Below are 23,215 nucleotides of genomic sequence, written 5' to 3' on the forward strand. Positions count from 1 at the left end.
CTACATGCGACGTAACCATACCCGGTAATAGTGAGAAAATTCTGATGACCATGCTTGATGGACACTGCCGAGAGGGAAGTTTAAGGATGGTCGAAGATGTAGAAAATGTCGAGTTCCTAACGGCGAAAACTTTGGTAAAAGTTCGAGATGTCATCCCTGTAAGAGTTATGAATTTAAGGGAAACTGCTATTAAGTTAAGTAGAGGAGCTTTGATCGGACAGTGTGTTCCCGTGGCTTCAATTTGCTCTATGAATACCAATGAGAAATCATCAAAGTCAAAATATCCAAAAGACCTTGTCGAGATGATCATTGAAAGATGCCAAGACCTTGACTATGAACGAACGGAAAAAGTAAGGTCTATGCTGATAGAGTATCAAGATGTTTTTGCTATTGATAAGAAGGATAAGGGCAAAACAAGCATAGTAACGCATAAAATAAATACCGGAGACGCTCAGCCAATCAGACAACGGCCTAGACGACTTCCATTTGCGAAAAGAGATGAAGCCGAAGAGATTATCAAGGATATGGACAAACAAGGGGTAATTGAACCATCGAACAGTCCATGGACATCACCAGTAGTTCTGGTAAAGAAGAAAGATGGTTCAACGCGTTTTTGTATCGACTACCGCCAGCTCAATGCGGTAACAAAAAAAGATAGTTATCCTTTGCCCAGAATAGACGATACATTGGATACTCTCTCCGGTTCTCGTTGGTTTTCCACACTCGATTTAAAAAGTGGATATTGGCAAGTAGACATGGAGCCAGCCGATCGGGAGAAAACCGCATTTTCGATAGGATCAGGGCTTTGGCAGTTTACGGCTATGCCGTTTGGTTTATGTAATGCCCCTGCCACATTTGAAAGATTAATGGAGGCAGTTTTAAGAGGTCTAACATGGAAAACATGCCTGGTTTACTTGGATGATGTAATTGTGGTTGGAAGGTCCTTTGATGAACATGCCAAGAATCTAATAGACGTCTTTCAACGATTGAGGGCAGCGAACTTGAAGTTAAGTCCGAAGAAATGTCACATGTTTCGACGAGAAGTTAAGTACTTAGGACATATTGTATCGAGTAATGGTGTAACAGCTGATCCTGAAAAGATTGATGCAATTAAAGATTGGCCAGTACCAAAAGATAAACATGAAATTAGAAGTTTCCTTGGCCTATGTACATATTACCGACGATTTGTCAAAGGATTTGCCAATATCTCCAAGCCCCTAACAAAGTTGACGGAGGAGGGCAAAGAAAATACATGGAGTGAGGAGTGTCAAAAAGCTTTCGAACAACTACAAAGGGCTCTGATCAGTGCACCGATATTAAGCTACCCGGGACAGGCAGGAAAATTTGTTTTGGATACCGATGCTAGCAACAGTGCCATAGGAGCTGTTCTCTCACAAATCCAGGATGGACAGGAAAAAGTCATCGCTTATTTCAGCAAAGTCCTGTCGAAACCAGAAAGAAACTATTGCGTTACCAGAAGAGAACTGCTGGGTGTAGTGAAGGCTTGCGAACATTTCCATAAATACTTGTACGGCAGAAAGTTCCTTCTTCGAACAGATCACGCTGCTCTAAAATGGCTCATACAATTCCGTAATCCAGAGGGCCAGATAGCAAGATGGTTAGAACGATTACAAGAATATGATTACGAGATAGAACACAGGGCCGGAAGAGTTCACTCAAATGCTGATGCCCTTTCGAGACGACCATGCAGTGCGAATTGTAATCACTGTGCCAAATTAGAGGAACGATTTTGCCCCGTGAGACGAACCACCGTAATTAATGAGCAATGGCAGCCCCAACAGTTACAAGACGCCCAAGAAGATGATCCATGTGTAAAAAGAGTATTGGATTGGATGCGGCAAGGTGAGAGACCTAGTTGGCAGAACATTAGTGCATGTAGTCCAGAAGTCAAGGCCTACTGGAGCCAATGGAATTGCCTGGTACTAAAAGATGATCTTCTGTACAGAACCTTTGAGAACGATGATGGTACAGAATCTAAGCTTCAGTTAATTGTACCTAAAAGTAAAGTGTCAGAAGTATTGCGTCAGTTGCATGACGGTACATCAGGTGGACACTTTGGTATTACGAAGACTCTGCAAAAGGTTCGAGAACGGTTCTATTGGGTGAACTGTAAAGATGATGTAAGAAGATGGTGCCGAAAATGTGAACCGTGTGCATCCGGTAATGGTCCGGTTGGTAAAAAGAGAGCACCCATGAGACAGTACAATGTTGGAAGTCCTATGGAAAGAGTAGCTATCGACATTGCAGGTCCATTTCCAGAAACCGATGCTGGAAATAAATACATCCTGGTAGCCATGGATTATTTTACAAAATGGACTGAGGCCTATGCATTACCAAATCAAGAAGCTGCTACCGTTGCCGAGGTACTTGTTAAAGAATTCTTTAGCCGATTTGGTGTTCCCTTGGAGATCCACTCCGACCAAGGGCGAAACTTTGAGTCAGCTCTTTTCCAAAACGTTTGTAAATTGATTGGTGCCAATAAGACCAGAACAACACCCCTGCATCCTCAATCAGATGGGATGGTCGAGAGGATGAACCGAACGATGGGTAAACACTTGTCCAAAGTTGTATCTGAACATCAGCGAGATTGGGACCAACACATTCATTTATTCCTGATGGCCTACCGCTCGGCCGTAAATGAAACTACAGGTCAAACACCAACCTGCCTGATGTTGGGTCGTGAAGTTCGGTTGCCCTGCGACCTAGAGTTTGGCTGCGGACCTTCCGAGGAACATGTTGCAGGCGAAGACTACGTTGACCGCCTGAAATTACGAATGAACAACATTCATGAACTTGCCCGACAACACATCCAGATAGCCAGTGACAGAATGAAAGATCAATATGATTCTCGATGCAAGAATGAAAGCTTCGAAGTAGGTGATCTTGTCTGGCTTTATAATCCGCAACGTCGTCGAGGCTTATGTCCTAAACTGCAAAGACAATGGGATGGTCCATATGAAGTTAAGAAGAAAATAAATGACGTAATATATAGAATTAAGAAGTTGCCAAACGGTAAACCAAAAGTTATTCACATAAATCGTCTTGCACCATATGCTGGCTCAAATGAAACAGAAGAAGCACGAGTCCTCCAACAGGAGATGAAAGATGTCGCACAGCCAAGTTTTAATCAATTTATGTCAAATTACGCAGCGAGAAAGAGTGCTAGATTCGGCGTGACCACAGAAGTTCAGCAAGATCTGTTTGGTGTTCCAGAAAACGTCTCTCTGGCCCACTGTGTTGCCCAAGACCTCGAGATGACTAAAGGAATATCGTCCGTATTCAATAGAAAGTTCGGCCGCCTGGACGAGTTAAGAAATCAGCAGCCTAAAATTGGAAGAGTACTGCGATTGGAAGATGGTCCTCGATCTTTGCTGTATATGGTGACCAGAAAGTCTTATACGGACACGCCAAGCTACGAGAACATATGGCGTGTTCTAACTAATTTGAAGAAAATCGTGTGTAATTATGACATCAAAAATTTGGCTTTACCAAAAATAGGCCATGCAGTAGAAAATCTGGATTGGAAGATTGTGAGAAGCATGCTTGAAGTGGTCTTCAGAGGAACTGGTGTACAAATCACTGTGTGTTGCATGAACCCGAAGATGTCGTACCCTTCAAAGACAGTAGACTGTTATTTCTTCTTGAAGGGTGTATGCAGAGCTGGAGAGTCGTGTAGATTCCGCCATCCTGGGCCTTCATTTAGAGTTGCTGATCGAGACGCTCAGATCTTAAGAGGGGAGCAGTGTAGCGGAAGAGAAATCTTGGCCGATCCCCGTATAACAGTAAACACCTCGAGAATGACGTAATCGGATGTGCTAGGCCTCGCCGGAGAATTCTGGAAGGTACGTCACGTAGGCGGAACAAGCCGATAGCTCGAGATGGGAGTCGATTGTTCCAGAATAACAACTGGGTATAAATACGGGCATATTTTGTGAATAAGTTTAGTGTATAAGATAAATTCGTCTGTAACTTATATAAATAAAGTCGTATATAAATTACGAACCGCTAGTTTTATTGTAATTAGAAGTAATTACACTAATCACGCTACAATATTTATCCACAAGTGAATAAAAGCCATATTTATATACCTACATATTTATTTATACCTTGATAATGACAACTAGCAACTAAACAAAAAAGTGTAGTCAACAACATAATTATTTTTGGATACAATATTGAAGAAAATTGAAGACATTTTAAGCGTCAATTACTAACGCTTGCTCGGTATTCGAGTGCGGGACGCGGGAGTCGATAGTTCGAATAAGCGGTCGTTCGGTTGACCGACGTTCGGATAATCGACGCTCTACTGTACATTTATTTTCTCAAGAATGGGGATTTTAGAGAGAAATCCCAAATTAGGTCCGATTTTTATTTTTAAATTATGATTTTTTGGCGTAGATTTATTTATCCAGTAGGTATGTAATGCTTTGATTTACATACTTAATTTGATTACCAACAAAAGTTCTACCAATCTTCATCTAATATATTGGTTTCTTACTGTTTTGTTATATTTTAATATTTTCTTCCACAAAATTTAAACTACATAATTTAATTATATTCAAAACAACTGTCAAACAGTAAAACGTTCAGTTACCCTATTTTTCCACATGACAAATAATGTGGAATTGGACGAGTGAGTCTAGGCTTCGATTACGAATCAAAGCGCCTCGAAATTCACGGGTTCGATTCCCGATGCAAGTTTTTATTTTTTTTATGCATTTTATGATTGTAAGTATATTTGTTATATAATTTTTTTTTTTCAGAAAATGCGTATTTAAAATTTTTGCCAACAATTTTTATCGTTCAGAAATCATTTTTTCTTTGTGGCATTTTTCAATGTGTTTGTGTGCGTTTCATTCTTTTATTTTTTTAAATTTTTGGTATTGTCTTAAAAATCACATAATATGTAGTAGAAGTATAACTTCTTACGTGCGTACAAAGTACACACACATTCTTTTTTTGCAATTATTGCTATTTTGCAATAAGAGTGACAATTTTTAAAATTCTTAACCAATCCGATAATATAGTAAATTCAATTACGCTACTTTGTCAGTGCAATTTTTCTCGAAAATGAATACTTTTAAAGTTACAATCAAAAAACGAAGAAAAAATTCGAATTTTTCCTTAATTTTTTGACATTTGGATTACTTAAACAATGTTCCGGACCTTTTTGTGTGGGAGGATAATTTAATTATTGTTATCTAAGTTATTTTCAACAAATTTCTGCAAAAAAAATTGAGTCACCTCTCAACGTCCATCTCAAAACAGATGCGCCCTGGACTATTAATATTTACGAGTATTCAGAAAGTAGTACATATAATATAATATAATATAATATAATATAACTATTCTCCAGAGGCTAGGAAAAGACAAAGAAATAATTAACACCGTAAAGAACAGAAAATTGGCTTACTTCGACCACATTATGCGTAATGAAAAATACCGACTGCTGCAGTTGATTCTACAAGGCAAGATTGAGTGCAGAAGAGGCCCTGGACGTAGACGTATATCCTGGCTGGCCAATCTTAGGAAGTGGAATGGTCTAACTTCAACTGATTTATTTCGAGCTGCTGTAAATAGAATAAGATGGGTCAATGTGGTCGCCAACATCTCCAGAAGATAGGCACTTTTAGAAGAAGAAGTACATATAAATTGTCTGTGTATTTGATTACATTGTGTCATAGCAAGTCATTGTGTGGTCCAGGATCTGCTACCCCACGTTCTTGTTATTTTTGTATTTGTTTATTTATTGTCTAGTTGCAGTGTATTATTTTTTTTATATCTTTAGTATTATTTGACTAGAGACTCAGAAGAAGTAGGCGTACCACAACACATTATTTCGCTTATAACTGAACTATACGAACACATTACTGGATCAGTCAAAGTGCGTGACACACTTTCAAACGAATTTCATCCAGAACGGGGTGTCAGAGAGGGATTTATACTATCTTCACAATTATTCAATATTACTAAATGGGGAGCATATTATGAGAAGAGCACTTATAGAAGAGGATGGGAAGAAGCCATGTTAATAAATAATCATAAAATAAACAACCTTCGTTTCGCATATGACACAGCCCTTCTTGCAAATAAAGCATTGAAAGTCAAATATTTGTTTTGCAACTAAACATATCAAAGACAAAGATCATGATAGTGGATAGACTATACATAACAATCATCCACACATAACCACAATTGATCGGTTTGAGGTTGTGAGCTCATAGTTATATCTGGGATCATTAATCACGAACACAGGGTCACTATAAGAAAAAATAAAACGTAAATGTGATCTAGCAAAAGCTGCCACAGCAAAAATGACCACAATACGGAAGGCCTGTCAAATTTCAAGAGCGTTAAAGATGAGGTTGATCAACTGCTTAATATTCCCAATACTGACCTACGGATGTGAATCCTGGAACCTGAGAAATTCGGAAAGAAGAAAATAGACACAAATGTTCTGTTGGAGACTAATGCTACGAATTCCTTGGACCAACCATAGGACAAATAATTCAATTTTTAGAAAGCAAAAAGTTGGCCAAGTCCAAGATAAAGAAAGATATAAAAAGTCCTAGGGGGGTTAAGTAGATATTATTATTATAGTTATAGCATTGCTCGAGATGGGTGTCTCAACGACTACCACGTAAAACAACACCTCCTTAAGCCCTACGCTTATGGACGTTGTATCTTTAAATAGAAGTATATTGTAGATTCAGTGTTTTTCCTAAGTTCGAGAGTCGGCCATTTTTACCGTCCCTTAAGTACCAACACGATATAACACTTGCTTATACATTTGACGCAATGTCCGTCAACGTGTTAAATTATTGATATATTAGGATTAATGGGTAAAACATTTTTTGTATACTTTCGAGTTATTTTTTTGTAAATAACGATATGTAGTAAATTCTAACTAAATACAAATGGCACACATATTTATCAAAGTGTTTTCTTTTCACAAATGTTTTCTACAATAATTGCATACAGTCTAAAATTAAAAACATTGAAGAATGTTTGTTACGACGAGAATGTACGTGTTTTTTTAACAAAAGTTTATGAAATACCATAAACCTTTTCAAAGGGTTGGTAATCAGACTGACAGGGGTTCGTGCAAATATATCAAATTTTTTCATCGGTTGTATTTCAACAATAATCCAATATATCCACGAGCAGAATTTTTCATTAAACAGCAAATGTGCTGAATTATGTTTTGGATCAGCATACCGCAGTAAATTTACAAGACGCAATAACTAGACTTAAAATTTTATTATCGCTTTGTCTTCTGTGCATTTGAATTTTAATTGGATCCGTAATTTTTAACAGGATACGTACAAAATTAATTTTGAGTTCAATGTTACTAGGGCAGTCCGATAAGTACTAAGCTATTAAGCCTTCAACAGAATAACGAAAATTTTGGAAAAGTGGGCATTTATTTCTGAACGTAGTTTCCTTTTAGCTCGATAGGGGAGAGTTGGCTATTGGTGCGCACCTAATGCTAATTCAGGATATTTCACCAACTGCAAACCTCTCAGTTTCCAAATTTTTTGAAGATACATATACTTTAAAGGCTTAGGTATATTGGTAGGGACCTCATTTAATGAATGGTTAAACAGTAGAAGAGTGAGAGGCGAAATTTCCAAAGAGTGTAATGCGAACAATTACCCTACCTATTCGGCTAATGGTGCGCATTTGCCGAATAACTGTGCGCAATAATAGAACTTAAAAATTACCTTCTAAAATGTAGCTTATTAAGCATAAATATTAAAGGGACAAACAAATATACGGAAAACGAAAAGAAACAAAGTTACAAATATTTTAAAAAATATATATACATACATCAGTATCGCAGAAGTCACAAATATATCCTTCTGAACTATCCTTTCGTATACACATTGCATGAGACCATTGACAATATATCGAACACTTGCACCATACCTCGTCTTTTTTGCTACCATCACGGCAATACACAGAAGTCATTTTGATCTGACGCGAGATCGTCCAACTCATCATCATGGCACAGTTCACTTTCTGAAATAACTTCGGAGCTGTCGTGTTCAAAAATTTTCTTTCTTGTACCTTTTTCAATTTCGTGGTTTTCTCTTTGCCCCTTTCTCTTCTTTGACGGTTGTTTAACGCTTGTTTACGTTTAATGACGCAGTCACAAAACGTAAAAAATGCCTTTATATACCTTGCCGGCTAATGGTGCGCAATGCGCATCATTAGACGACGTTACACTTCACCACATAATACAAAATTTGATAAAAACAAAAAAGAATCAAGCAAAACTATCTATATCAGTGTTTAAAATGGTAAATAAATAAAGGATATAAGTACATAGTATTTAAACTATATTTCTGTCAAGAAAAAAAGTTATCGCTGATTTATTCAGACACACAAACAATATCATACCAAGCGAAAACATCTTAACGATAACTGCCAACCGGTAAAGTATCTCCCGACGTTCGTTTGTGTCGGATAGATATGGCAGTTGCTATTAGATGGCCCGACAATATAGTTTTTGCAATTTTATTAAATAGGAGATTAGAAACATTGATGCGCACAATTACCCGACGAGCACAATTAGCCGACTCTCTCCTACACTTGACCCAGCGATGCTCCACCTTCTTCACCCGTCTGAAAAATGCCTTTTCTCGAGGTCTGCAAAGTAGGCTTCCGTGGCGGTGATGAACTCGTTATTCGACATAACCCAAGAAGCAATTGGACGTAATATTAGGACGTCTTAACGTTGGATTAAATGCCCCAACGTTAATACGCGACGCGCGACGTTGCGACGATGGTCAGAAAACCGCTATTTGCACCTAAGTGGGGAATAGAAATACGGGTTGCCTCGACGTCTCCCTCTCGACTTCTCAGCTCGAGATATTTTATCGTCAAATTACGTTAGTTTTTAGGACTTTGGTCTTGTAAAGTAATAGTATAAAATTCTCTACCACAGAAGTACGGCCGACACACTTCATTTGTACCAAATAGGTTAATAATCTTGGAGGATATTAAATCATCAGAAACTAAGATGGCTGTTGATACTTATTTAAGTAGGTTCCTACTCTATTCAGAATATAACCTAAGTGCCTTGTATAAATATTTTATTAATCATCTGCCTCATTGCATAATGTGGTCGAAAATTTACAAACGCAAGGAAGTGTACTGTTAAACTAGATATAAACATTGCTAAAAATTGAAAGCGCCTCAGAAATTTACAGGTTAAATCGAACAAAACGGTAAAAATAGAAATAACCATCGTAATTAAAAAAACATATTATTATGTCTAGACCCATACAAAATTATCCTTGATTTATATATAAACAAAATTCGTTAATTAAAATCAAATATTCATTAAAATCTAGCAAAAAAATTGCCAAACATTATGTTTCAAAAAATGGCTGAACCATGGCGATCTTTCATTAATGGCGGATTTGACTCGCGACCTAAATTGCACTATATTTTAACTGATTTGGACAAGGACACCCCCTGCCGACCTTTAGTATAACCTATTTTTACCTTGCACACCTCGAATTTACCTATTGGTATACCTAATACGTCCTAAAGTAAGCGCAAACAACCTGGTCTTGACGACAGACTCCCGACGACCGGTCGTCGTCGTGAACACGCCTTAATCTGGTGGACGATTTGAGATTGACATTTGACAGTTGACGGGTGACTTGCATTTTCTTTTGTGATTTCACCATAGAGGTATATATTAACATAGAGGGAGCCTACCTTCTGCGCTTCCTGACGACAAGATCTCATGGACTGGTTTGCTGCATCTCTTTCTAACACATTGTATCGAAAATCTATGATGACATTCAGTGTGAATATAGGCACGGAAGAGGAGGACAACTGTAGCAGCTTTACTATGCGTAAGAGTGAAACAGCACTAATCCAAATAAAAAAGATGGTGTCGTCACTTTTGCTCTGAATGATACTCTCTCTATGCTAATATATAACTCTATGGATTTCACCTTCATTTTGAGACACTGTTTTTCTCAAAGAACAACTATATATTTTTTTAACTATATAGGTTTTTCATTCAAGAAATTGTTATTGTTAATATACTGTTTATAGAAAAACCAAGTGCAAAAAAAGTAAGGTTATGTTATGCAATGTAATATCTGTCATATTATAGTCATATAAGTCAAGATGAGTCAAGTCAGATAGGCCCTAATCAGCAAATTTTTACGTCGTTTTTTAGTTGGAAACTAAACAACCAATTGTCGAAAATTTACTTTACGACGTTGGATAGTCGTCGACGTTTTTTAGTAAATTACAGGTATCTTATAAAAAAAACTTTGACGTCAGGTTAACATATACAACTTTACTTAAGTACTACGTTGTTATTACCTACGTTGTATTGTCGTTCTCACCTTCCCGCAAGTACACGCAGCAATCTACCATATACCTACTGAGAAAACACCCGACGTCTCCTGAACGTTGGGTTCGATACTAATAAATACTCTGTAATCCCCGACGTTGAGCAGTCGTTAAATGTCTTCCAGTAAATTACATTGTAGTATAGAGGTTATACCCGACGTCAGCTTAACGTTAAACCTTAACCTAATAATTAACGTTGGTATTCTCAACGTTGGATTGTCGTTTTCGTCTTCCCGAAAAATACGTCTACCATACTCGATAAAACACCAACGTCCTCTGAACGTTGGCATCTATCCTAAAAAATACGTTGTAATTCCCGACGTTGGGTAGTCGTTGATGTAAGCCACTTAATTGCACTTATACTTCAGATAGGTTAAGACCGACGTCAGCTTAACGTCAAACCTTATCCTAATAATTGACGTCGTTAATCCCGATGTCAGTTGGTCATCAGATTATATTACTTATTAGCAGCAACGTTGGTCCATAGGAAAAACAGAGGTTGTCCTTGGTTAAGTCTTATTGTGAACCAATTTTGTCCTTAAATTTAACGTCCCATTAGGACAAAATTGGTTGCAGGTCGTAAAATTGCTACTTGGGAAATTTCTGCCAGCGAGTGTCTTTCTTACAATTGGAAACAAAAAGAAGTCGTACAGGCCCAAATCTGGAGAATACGTTGGATGTAATAGCTGTTTGTAGTCCAATTCGACCAATTTGGCCATGGCGATGGCGGAGGTGTGAGCCGGAGCGTTGTCATGGTGGAAGAGTATTTTTTCCCTCTCCAATTGGGACTGTTTTTTTCTGAAATATGGCGTCTAATCGGGCCAATAATGCGGTATAGTAAAGCCCTGTGATTGTTTTGCTCTTTTCCAGGAATTAGATGTAGATCATGTCTTGCGAATCCCAGAAAATGGTGGTTATCACCTTTCCGGCCGATTGGACAGTCTTCGCCCTCCTCGGAGCACGTGTGCAGGGTATGGTGGTCTTGAAGTAATGAGATAACTGATTTTTTTTAAATATATCCTGGCAGGATCGCCATATGGTGGTCCTGGGGGTGGTTGTTACCCCCGTGATGAGGTTGATTTGTTAAAACACTATTTACCAGAATATTTTTAATTAGAACACTAAATACGACAGTAACTAGTTGGTGGACAACGTCTCTGATCTAACCACGTCGGTGTCTGAATAATGAATAATCTCTTCTTTACTTTCTCCGTATGTATAAATAAATCGTAATTGTTCTGTTATGATTGACTTCACCTGAATGTGACCACGAATTCCTAATAGTAACATAACTGAAGACTTTATTGTTTTCAAGACGAGTGACCTACATTGCAAAACCAATGTCACCCATTTACGTAATGTAAACCCCCATTTCATTTTTTATTGCATTATGTAAATAATATTTGTTTGACTTTTTAAAAATTTAATCGATATGGATGACTCTTATTTTTGGATGCTAATATAAATCCTGTACAAGGGTGACGTCCACTGTATCGACTGTTCCTTGGTCTCTGGTGTATACCAATGGAACCACGTTTCGTCGACAGTTATGAAACAACGTAGAAACTCATATTATGGATTACGCTTAAATAGCATCAGACACTACTTTAAAGTGGTCTCATGGTTGCGTTTTCTGTTCGGAGTTAGAAAATGCGGCAGCCATCGCGCCGACAGCTTTTTTATGCCCAAAATTTCATGCACGATATAACCAACGAGATCTTTTAGATCCTTACTCGCCCTACTGGGATCTAAAACTGGGACCTCAGCAGCTATCTCACGCACCTTCAGTCCGCGGTCTATCATTACGTGATCATGGACTTATTTCACGTTATCATCAGTGGTAGCCGTTTCCATGGTAATTGGGAGTGACTTATCAAAAATCGACGTGCCATCACGTTGAAACTTGTTAAACAAATTTTTGACAGTTTCCATCGAAGAAGAAGAGTCACTGTTTACAGACTACAAGCGCTTTTTGATTTCGCTGCGGGATTTTCTAAATTCTTTTGAAAGTTTATTAATTCTAAAATTAAAGGGTAAAATCACTAGTATATCTGGCATTCAATTATTGTAGTATCAGTCATGATCAAATATTATTATTTTCACAACATTAAGGCACTATTGTAATCGACTGTTCGGTATTGTCAATTGTAACAAAAAGAAGAAAACTTCTGTTGGAGTGAAAGTAAAAAGATATACTCCAACAGAAGTAAGAAAAAAAAAGACTAAGTAACTAAATAGTTGTGGCTGAAAAGAAGATGTAGTGGGTGAGTGTAAAGAAAAGGGTGAAGTGGCTTCTACGTTGAGAAGCCGCAATAGGAAAAATAATAAAAAAAAATACTACTAAAGTGCAGTAGTACTGAAGAAAGGGGAATTAGAAGGGATAGAAGTAGAAGTGGGAAGAGACAGAGGCAAACTGAATAGAGTTGGCTAGCTATAGATGCAAGAGAGCAACTTGACACTCAAGGATGGATACGGCTCGTTTGCATGCCTGTCGAAGAACAGTAGCTCTATATAGACAGTAATGATGACTAAAAGATGAAATAATAAAATAAGAATAATGTACTGAAAATGAATGGAGATGGCTAATGACTAAAAACGAACAAAATAAATAAAACTAACTAATCATGGGCGCCATGAAAATGATCTTCGATCATTCTCCCAGGTATCTTACACTGCTGTCAAATATTAAATATATTAAACCTGTAATAATGAACATAAAGGAGTAATAAAAATAAATGATATACAAAATAAATAAACATTTATTAAAATGAACTACCAGATTTTTAACAATCTCTGAGTTAAACAAGTTCATATTATGTGACTCTAACATGACAAAAGTTTGCAAAAGTTATGTTCAACCTAAGATAACAACAATGTTACCTGTTACAAAATTACAGGTATAAGTACCTTTCACTAACATATAGGGTACAAAATTACATAAGTCTTCTACCAAATGGTTATAGTACGCCTGCTACGTACAACTAAAGGAAACTGACAAAGATGAAAATACTACAAATAAATAGGCCCAAGCCTCACTAAGGGAAAATACAATAATGAATAAATAAAGTTAAATATACAATTGACTAAAGTAGAAATGAAGTTGAGATAAATACCGACTATGACCTAAATTAACCGAGTAAATGGAATAAAGCGAATAACAGTAAAATATTTGGGAAACAAGCTAGTAATATTAAAAAATAAATTTACCCGAATTACATAAACCAATAATAAAGTATTAAAAACCTAATTTTCTCTAGGCTTATTCCTGTGCACAAGAAGTTACCGTAGATACAAAGTTTGGGAACCAAATAATCTAATATACAAATATGTCAAAAAAAAACCAGAGGTAACCTAAATCTGGAAAAAAAACATAGTGTATTTAACAGATAGTCTGAAATATAAAAAAAACCAATAGTTACTAAAACACCTCACTAAATGTTCCCAAACGAGGTTGCGGTTACATCCTAGAAAATGATGCACCAGGATGGTGCGACCCCATGACTCCTGTAGGCCCAGGTGCCAAGACGAAAATTGAGCTGGAACGCTCCCATAGCTTGCTCCCAAATCGACATACTCCCAATGGTGACTTGGCCGTGGCTGCAGTGGTTTCCCTGGGTGGTCAAAGGGCTACGGTTTCATGTTAGGGTTTCTTCCAAATGGCTAAAAACATTCCCAGTTTTATTTCCCATTTTAAACATGAGCAAAAAGTAAAGGGAAGAAGAAATACTTTTTAGAAGCAATAGTATAGAAAAACCGGCCATTAAAAATGGAACAAAAAAACAAATCTCAGGTAACCTTGAACTATTTTAAGTGTGAAGACATGAATAAATGACACTGAAATGATTTATTTGAGGAAATATCTGTAAAAATATATTGAATTTATAAAATATTGGATGTTCAATAAATTTAAAACCTACAGAGAAATGGTAATTATTTCCAATATTAATTTGAGGACTTCAAAAATGTTTGGTTATGTAAAACCAAAAACCCCATTAATATAAAGATCGATATAAAGATAATATAAAGATCGAAATCATCTACACCCTGCCCTTAATAGATTGACTAAGAAAGTTTAACAATGGGACTAATATTTTAAATATTCCACAACAAAAAACACATGACAATGGCTAATTAAAAAATTATTACAAAAAAAATAAATCTCACCGAATGATTCCTATTAGGCTCCAACAGGAGTTGTCACACACGTCTCCCTAACTCCAGACAACCCTTGCTGGTAACTTTTTACTTAAAAAAAACTGGATTGATGTTATAAAATAAGGTGTATGGAACTCATTCGCCATTTCATGGTACCAGTACCAAGTACCAAACCAACCCACTTAATTAGCAGCCACAAACCAAGTGACGAACGAGAGACGTTTCTCCGCCAAGGTGAACGTCAAATTCTCTCAGAAAACGAAATCATTCTCGATAGGTGGAGTACGTTCCATCACCGAGGTATGACGTCACCCCAGTAGTCCTATACGAGAAATTAGAGAATTTAAATGGAGACCGAGGGAAAATAATTATAATAATAATTAAAGAGCTAATTTTGTAACGTGACCGTTACACAATGATTTCTGAATCTGTCAACTAATAGCCATAAAAGTTTTGCTGTTCGAGTTTTTTGTCGACGTTACTAACAGTATTACTAAGAATGAAACTTAGAGAAATAGAACGAATTTAGATTTTAATCATTATTTGTTATGGATATAGAGTAAGGACGCAAGTAGAAGTACATAATTTACTCATGCCAAATACTCTACTCTCGAACTGATTTCCTAATTAAAAATTAGCACCATTGAAAAAACACTTGGGGACACGGGCCATGTTAAAAATCTCCCAAGAAGTGGTGCAAAATTAATACTCTAAGACATGAAACTGGAATGTACTGGCGTTTCAAGAAAATTCCCATGCTAATTCGAGGTATGTCGCACTAGATAATAATGATTATGAATGAACTGTTGTTGGACTGCTAAACACGGAGAAATGACATATGTACAAAGTAGGTACATCTGTTCCAGGAGCTGTTAAAAGATGATTTTGATAGAAGAATCGAAATCTGTAAAACCCTTGTGGTACGGTGTAACAGTGGTCATAGTTTCATGGAAAAGGTACTTTTTTTAAATGAAGCTGCTTTTCCGCTCCACAGCCACCTAAATCGTCAGATATATTGATGCTGGTCATGTGAAAATTTCATGCTGAAGAATATAGAACACAATTACCCTGAGGCGGTGAATATGCTGAGTAGGTGCATGTTAGGAACACATTTTTAGAGGAAGAGTTAACTGCTCCTTATTATCTAGAATTTCGTCAGAATTACCTGATGCTACAACTATATCATCTATTTTCAAATGCAAATGGTTGTAGTTCCAACAATCTGGGGCTCTCCCACACTGCGATGTTGAGATACGAAATTACCTAAATAACGTTTTTCCAATTAGGTGATAAATAGAAGAGGATCTATTGAATGGATACCAAAGACTCCAGATTTTAGCCCGATAGACTTTTCTAAGGGGATATTTGGAGAGAAAGTTGTATCAAAATTGGCCGAATAATCTAGAAGAGTTAAAGGAAATCATCAGAACGGATATTGCACAAATAACTCCTGAAGTCATCGAAACCGTTAGGAAGGAATTTACTGCCAGCCTTTCTCATTTCATCATTGCTGAAGGTCGTCAATTTCAATATTTCTTGTAAATGCATTTTAGTGTTGTGTTTATTAAATATTTATTATAAGTTAATTGTATTGATAAACCAACGTTTTGGTGAAACCTGTAGAAATAAGTATTCAATTAATTGCATCATTGCAAAGCCGATTAGAAGATCAGGTATCTCGAAACCTCGGTTTGTAATAAAAAAATCGTCGATTACGTCATTACACCATAGTGAAAACGTAATATCCATAGTAACCGACGGTTGTTCAAAATAAGTATTTTTAAAAAGTAGTCTGTTTCTGAAATAATGAATATACCTATTCGATAAATTGGCATTATACTGTATATTCTTCTCTTTTCTTCTTCTTCTTTTTATATAGACATGACTCTGTCTGTTTTTCAATGTGCCTCTAGTGTAAAACTGTCTATGGTACCACCGAAAATTTGAAGTAAATTTTGCTTTCTTACCTAAAATAGTTAAACATGTTTCATCTGTGCCTTATTATAATCTACAAAGAATAAAAAAAGTATTGATTGAATAATAGACCTGGATCCTGCGTATCAAAAAAAAAGTTGATTAATAGCAAACTGAAACTTTGTTAATAGCTTAACGATGTCTAGTCGGACAAACTTTGATGTATGGGAACACTGGAACAGGGGAAGTTTTAATTGTGGAACAGGTTAAAAGTTTGGAACGTCATACTACGAAAACGTTCCATGTATTTTGTCGGACAGAACTTCCATTTGATTTGTTACCATTTCATTAAGCTCTCATGCAAAAAATCAGACTGGTGTTTATCACCAACTGGGCATTTTATTGAGTGGAACACGAAGAACATGTCAAATGATAGGAATCATGTTGGTTAGTAATAGCAGTCTGATTTTTGCATGAGAGTTCCATGAAAGGGTCGCAAATCAATTGGATGTTCTGTCCGACTAAATACATGGGACGTTTTCGTAATCTGACGTTCCAAATTTCTAAACGGTTCCACAATTAAAACTTCCCCTGTTACAGTGTTCCCGTACATCAAAGTTTGTCCGACTAGACACCGTTAAGCTATTAACAAATTTTCAGCTTGTTATTGATCAAATTTTTTTGGTACGCGGGATCCAGGTCGCTAAGTTTTAAATTTAAATTTTAGTTTTTTAATGCCCTATTATTAATTAAGATTAGATAACATTAAAAGTAAAGCAATACAAGATTATTGAAGTAAATATTTTTACAGCGATGCCGCACCGTCTTCCCAAACCGTATCTTCCAAATGGGAAATATCATGGCCATGGTTTTTAGCAAGTACTAGAAACTACGTAGTAGCTCAAATAGATGCCAGGGGTTCTGGCTTTCAAGGCATAAAAATGAGAAGAGAAATACAACGTAGAATAGGCCTCATTGAAGTACAGGACCAGCTAGCAGTGCTCACTTACTTAAGAGATACTTTTAAGTTTATTGATAAAAGCAAGATTTGTATCATTGGTAAAGGTTATGGCGGTTTCGCAGCTGCAATGATGCTTTTACAAGATTTTCATCAAGTTATAAATTGTTCCATTAGTATATCTCCTATTACAAATTGGAGGTATTTTAGTAAGTATTTAATTTTTTTCCACATTATTATTTATTATAAATATTATTAACTATTCATTTTCTATACAGTGATGGGCGCGCTAATAACCGACAGAATAACGCAAAAGATCGAAAACACATTAAGTTGTGAGATAAAAAATGAACCTAAAGGAGGTGGGAGAGTTAACTATAAAAACCAATAAACTGGCATTCTACTTATTTTTTCCCACCTTTAGACGTATCGGACCAGTTTGGCAACCGCCACTGTGACAGTGACAGTTTTAGTAGACATACTCCTCTGATACGTCTAAAGGTGGGAAACAATAAATAGAATGTAAGTTTATAGGTTTTTATCGCTAAATCTCCCACCTCCACTAGTTTCATTTCTTTTTATTTCACAATATGTTTTTAGTCCATGTGGTGAGACCGCTTCCGTCTGAAAAACATTTTTAATTCGGTTTCTCTGCGGATTCATATTCAAAAATGTCCCCTTTAAACAAATCTGAAGGGTGCCGGACGGAATTTTTGGGCAGAAATTGTTTAAACAATTTTTTTAAACAAATACATAAGATCACCTTTCACTGCTCCAAAAAATATATTTTTAGGTTTTTTGGGTCATTCTAAACAAGAAAGGTATCTTGTAATTTTTCTCAAAAATTTACAGTTTTCGAGTTATAGGCGATTTAAAATCTAAAAAATGCGAAAATACGCATTTTCGAGGCTTAAAAACTCATATTTAGATTAGTATTTTTAAGTGTACCAATAACTTGAATTAAAACATAAACATTCCTTTTAAAGATTCCAAAGAGTGATCGGGTCTAACTTCAATTTAGACCGTAGTTTTTTAATTGTTAATTATGCATGTCCATCCGATTTTCTATCCGGTGCGGCGCGCTCTATTTAAAAAATCTCTCATTTTCCCCGAAAAATATTTTTTTCTAGATTATTTGAGACATTCTAAATAAAATAAGTTTCTTAACATTTTTCTCAAAAGTTATTGGTTTTAAAGTTATAAGCCATTTAAAATGCGAGAATGTGTTCACTTATAACTTTAAAACTAGTAACTTTTGAGAAAAATGTCAAGAAACTTATTTTATTTAGAATGTCCCAGAGAATCTAGAAAAAATATTTTTCGGAGGAAAATAAGAGATTTTTCAAAATAGTGCGCGTCGCACCGTCAAAAAACCGGATGGACACGCATAGTTAACACGCATAATTAACAATTAAAAACTATGGTCTAAATTGAAGTTAGACCCGATCAATCTTCGGAATCTTAAAAAGGAATGTTTAAACTTTAATCCAACTTATTGGCACCCTTAAAAATAATAATTTAAATATTATGAGTTTTTAAGCCTCGAAAATGCGTATTTTCGCATTTTAAGATTTTAAATCGCCTATAACTTTAAAACTAGTCACTTTTGAGAAAAATGTCAAGAAACTTGACTATTGTCACTAGTTTTAAAGTTATAAGCGATTTAAAATGCGAGAATGTGTTTTTTTTTGTCATTTTTCGGATTCTAAATCAATTATACCTTTAAAACTAGTAACTTTTGAGAAAAATGTCAAATTTATTTTATTTAGAATGTCCCAAAGAATCTAGAAAAAATATTTTTCGGAGGAAAATAGGAGATTTTTGAAAATAGTGCGCGCCGCACCGACAAAAAACCGGATGGACACGCATAATTAACAATTAAAAAACTACTGTCTAAATTGAAGTTAGACCCGATCACTCTTCGGAATCTAGAAAAGGAATGTTTAAACTTTAATCCAAGTTTTTGGCACCCTTAAAAGTACTAATTTAAATATGAGTTTTTAAGCCTCTAAAATGCATATTTTCGCATTTTTTAGATTTTAAATCGCCTATAACTCGAAAACTGTCAATGTTGAGAAAAATCACAAGATACCTTTCTTGTTTAGATTGACCCAAAAAACCTAAAAATATATCTTTTGTATCAATAGAAGGTGATCTTATGTATTTGTTTAAAAAAATTGTTTAAACAATTTCTGCCCAAAAATTCCGTCCAGCAGCCTTCAGATTTGTTTAAAGGGGATATTTTGAATATGAATCCGCAGAGAAACCGAATTAGAAATGTTTTTCAGACGGGAGCGGTCTCACCACATGGACTATTTCCATATTTTGCGTTATTTTGCCGGTTATTAGCGCGCTCATCACGGTATAGTCTACGGGAAAATAGGTGTTTTGTGGCCGATTGAGATCTATGCGATTTTATAACTTATTTTTATCTATTTTGATCCGCTTAATCCGAATCTTTAACATGATAAGCCTAATTTTTGGGCGGGAATTTATTAATTTCCACAATTTTATAATTTCGTTGTTTAAATACTTTTAACCAATAACCTAATAAAGATATACATACCCTTTATTACATCATATTTTGATTCTTAAAGAAAAACAAGCCAAATAAAATTTTGAAAGAGGATAATCGGTCCATTAGAAATCGAGATAGTGCAAATTTTTTGTTTAAAAAATAGCAAATTCCTACCTTTAGACGTCTGTGACAGGAGTATTTTATAAAATTCTCCTGTCCCAGTGGCAGTTGTCCTAGTTCTCCGATACGTCTAATGGTGGAAAACTATGTAATTTAATGTTAATTTATACGTTTATATCGATAATTTCCACCTCTACTAATAGTTTCATCTTTTTTACTCCACAATGTATTATATTTTCCAACTTTTGCATTATTTTGCCAGTTATTAGCGCGCTCATCACTGTATAATAAACAACACATGGGACAGAATGCATCCTTGCCTCACTCCTTTATCTATGGAGACTCACTCTATCAATTAGTCATACACTTTAATATTAGCAGTTTGCTTTTATATATAACCAAACCGGTAAGGTATGTAAGACAGTGTTTTTTATAATCGTTGCCTATGTGCCTCGACATCGGATTTTCCATTCATTAAATAAATTATCGCAAACACGAATTATATTTGAAGAACTAAATAATCAAAGATTTCTTTAAACGTTTAAAAAGATCCTAAATATTTCTGAGGATTTTGAAAATGTCAACACTCTACTAAATTTACAATCAAGATGCAGTAGAAATAAACAAACCAAGACACGTTAAATGCTACTAGGAGCATTCCCGAATCATAATTTACAATGTATTAACTTTGGAAATCGTGATTTAGGATTTACAATGTATACGGGTGAGGCAGATAAAGGGCCTATTAGAAATATCTCGAGAACTAAAGGTAAGAAAATCATGAAAATTGTTATACATGGGTTTTGAGGTGTGAACTATTTAATGAAAATATTTTGGTCTCTTTGCTACTTCCGGTTATACCGGAAGTTGATTGTAACGTTTTTTTAAATGGGACACCCTGTATATTTTTACATTTTTGGATTTTCATCGACTTTTTCTTTCTTTAAATATAAGGTTTTATAATATTATACTGGGTAGGTTAAAAGATCTTTCTCTTATTAATTTCGTAGCAACATTCACACCCTGTAGGCTTGTAGCAGTTTGACATAATAAACTCTATTTATGTTTAAATGATTTTTAATGTAGTCTACTATTGTCAGGAATTATTGATATAGTTAAATTTTTCCTTTTAGTATACATGGTTGGTCGAAACTCGGAATGAGTATTTTCTGAGTTTTATTAAATAGAACACCCTGTATTTTAGTATTGTAGTGAAATGTTGTTTTATGGTACATTTTAATTACTTAAGCACTCCCTATACCTAACTGCATTAATTTGTGAGTTATTGGTGATTCAAGCAAAACATTAATTGCAACACAAAATATATGAAATTGTATTAGGTTGGCCGTGAAAATATTCAACCACAAATAATTTTTTGGAAATAAATACATATTAATCTAAACTGATACCTAAAATTGCCAATAATGGTTGAACTGTCAAAATACCCTCGAAGTTAAGATTGTTGGTGTGATTAACAATTAAGCACAAATTAAAGCAGTTAGGTATAGGGAATGCTTAAGAAATAAAAAAGTACTATAAAACATCATTTTATTACAATACTAAGATATAGGGTGTTTCGTTTAAGAAAACTCAGAAAATACTCATTCCGAGTTTAGACCCACCCTGTATACTAAAATTAAAAATTTAGCTATACTAATAATTGGTAACAATAACAGACTATATTAAAAATCATTTGAGCATAAATAGAGTTTATTATGTCAAATTACTACAATCCTACAGGTTGTGAATATTGATACAAAATTAATAAGAAAACGTAATTATCTTTTAAACTACCCTGTATAATGTTACAAAACATTATATTTTAAGAAAGAAGAAATCGAGGAGAATACAAAAATGTCAAAATATACAGGGTGTCCCATTTAAAAAAACGAAGTTATAAGCAACTTCCGGTATAACCCGAAGTAACAAGTAGATGAAAATATTTTCATTAAATAGATCAGTCTTTAAAACCCCATAATTTCAATTTTCATAATTCAGTTACCTTTAGTTCTCGAGATATTTCTAATAGGCCCTTTATCTGCCTCATTCTATATTCATTGTAAATAACTCTAACGTGTCTTGGTTTGTTCATTTGTACTGCATCTTGATTGTAAATTTAGTACAGACCTTTCTACATCTTGAATATTATGTTAATCAATGTTTCTAAGGAAGTCCTTGAATTTTATAGTGGAACTTTGACGAAATTATTTGTTCGCCAAGGTTAAGGTGGAATTAGAAAATTTTATTCTTGTAAGTTTAAAATTGAGAACTTGACGAGTGCTTAAAAAAGTTCTAGAACTTGTTAAAGTTTTATAATCCTGGTTTCGATAATGTCAATTATTCTGTAAGACTAGATAATCGAAACAACCGTCTAACTATGTACTCAATTCCTGATTGGAATATTGGAAACTAATTTAACTTTAGAATCGTACCGTCGATGCAATTTTCAAGGGGCTTTAAGTAGTGACTGCTTAATTTATTCCGATCGAACTGGCAAACACTCCATGACTGTTGATAAAAGGTAAAAACTAAACAAATGAATTTTGTGAATAGGAGTTCGAGGTACGCACTACTAAGGCAGGATATTAGTATACTGCGCGGCATAAGTTAGGGATATACAGGGTGAGGCAGATAACTGGCCTATAAGAAATATCTCGAGAACTAAAGTTAACAGAACCGTGAAAATTGGAATACAGGGGTTTTGAAGGATGATCTATTAAATGAAAATATTTTCATCTCTTTGCAACTTCCGGTTATACCGGAAGTTGCTTATAACTTCGTTTTTTTAAATGGGACACCCTGTATATTTTGACATTTTTGGATTCTCTTCGATGTCTTCTTTCTTAGAATATGAGGATTTGTAATGTTATACAGGGTATTTTAAAAGATAATTACGTTTTTTTATTAATTTCGTAGCAATATTCACACCCTGTAGAATTGTAGTAGTTTGACAACCAAAACTCTACTTACGTTCAAATGATTTTTTATTATAGTCTACTATTGTTAAGAATCATTAGTATAGCTAAATTTTTAATTTTAGTATACAGGGTTGTTCGAAACTCGGAATGAGTATTTTCTGAGTTTTCCTAAATGGAACACCCTGTATTTTAGTATTGTAATGAAATGATATTTTATGGTACTTTTTT

General features: G+C 35.2%; 1 protein-coding gene and 1 long non-coding RNA gene across 2 annotated transcripts in view; one reads left to right on the plus strand and one right to left on the minus strand.

Moving 5' to 3' along the window:
* LOC126880901 (inactive dipeptidyl peptidase 10-like) overlaps nucleotides 1-23,215 on the plus strand; it is a 378,845-nt gene that overhangs the window by 329,632 nt on the left and 25,998 nt on the right. The window contains exon 9 of the mRNA XM_050644976.1: nucleotides 17,285-17,640. Within this exon, the coding sequence (XP_050500933.1) occupies nucleotides 17,285-17,640 (356 nt within the window). The remainder of the gene's footprint in view (nucleotides 1-17,284; nucleotides 17,641-23,215) is intronic.
* On the minus strand, nucleotides 13,146-14,917 carry LOC126879767 (uncharacterized). Its single transcript, XR_007696254.1, has 2 exons — nucleotides 14,569-14,917; nucleotides 13,146-14,064 (listed from the first exon to the last, which is right to left on the minus strand). It is a non-coding gene; the product is annotated as an uncharacterized LOC126879767 (long non-coding RNA).

The sequence above is a fragment of the Diabrotica virgifera genome, chromosome 2 (genome assembly GCF_917563875.1).
Source record: "Diabrotica virgifera virgifera chromosome 2, PGI_DIABVI_V3a".
NCBI lineage: Eukaryota > Metazoa > Arthropoda > Insecta > Coleoptera > Chrysomelidae > Diabrotica > Diabrotica virgifera.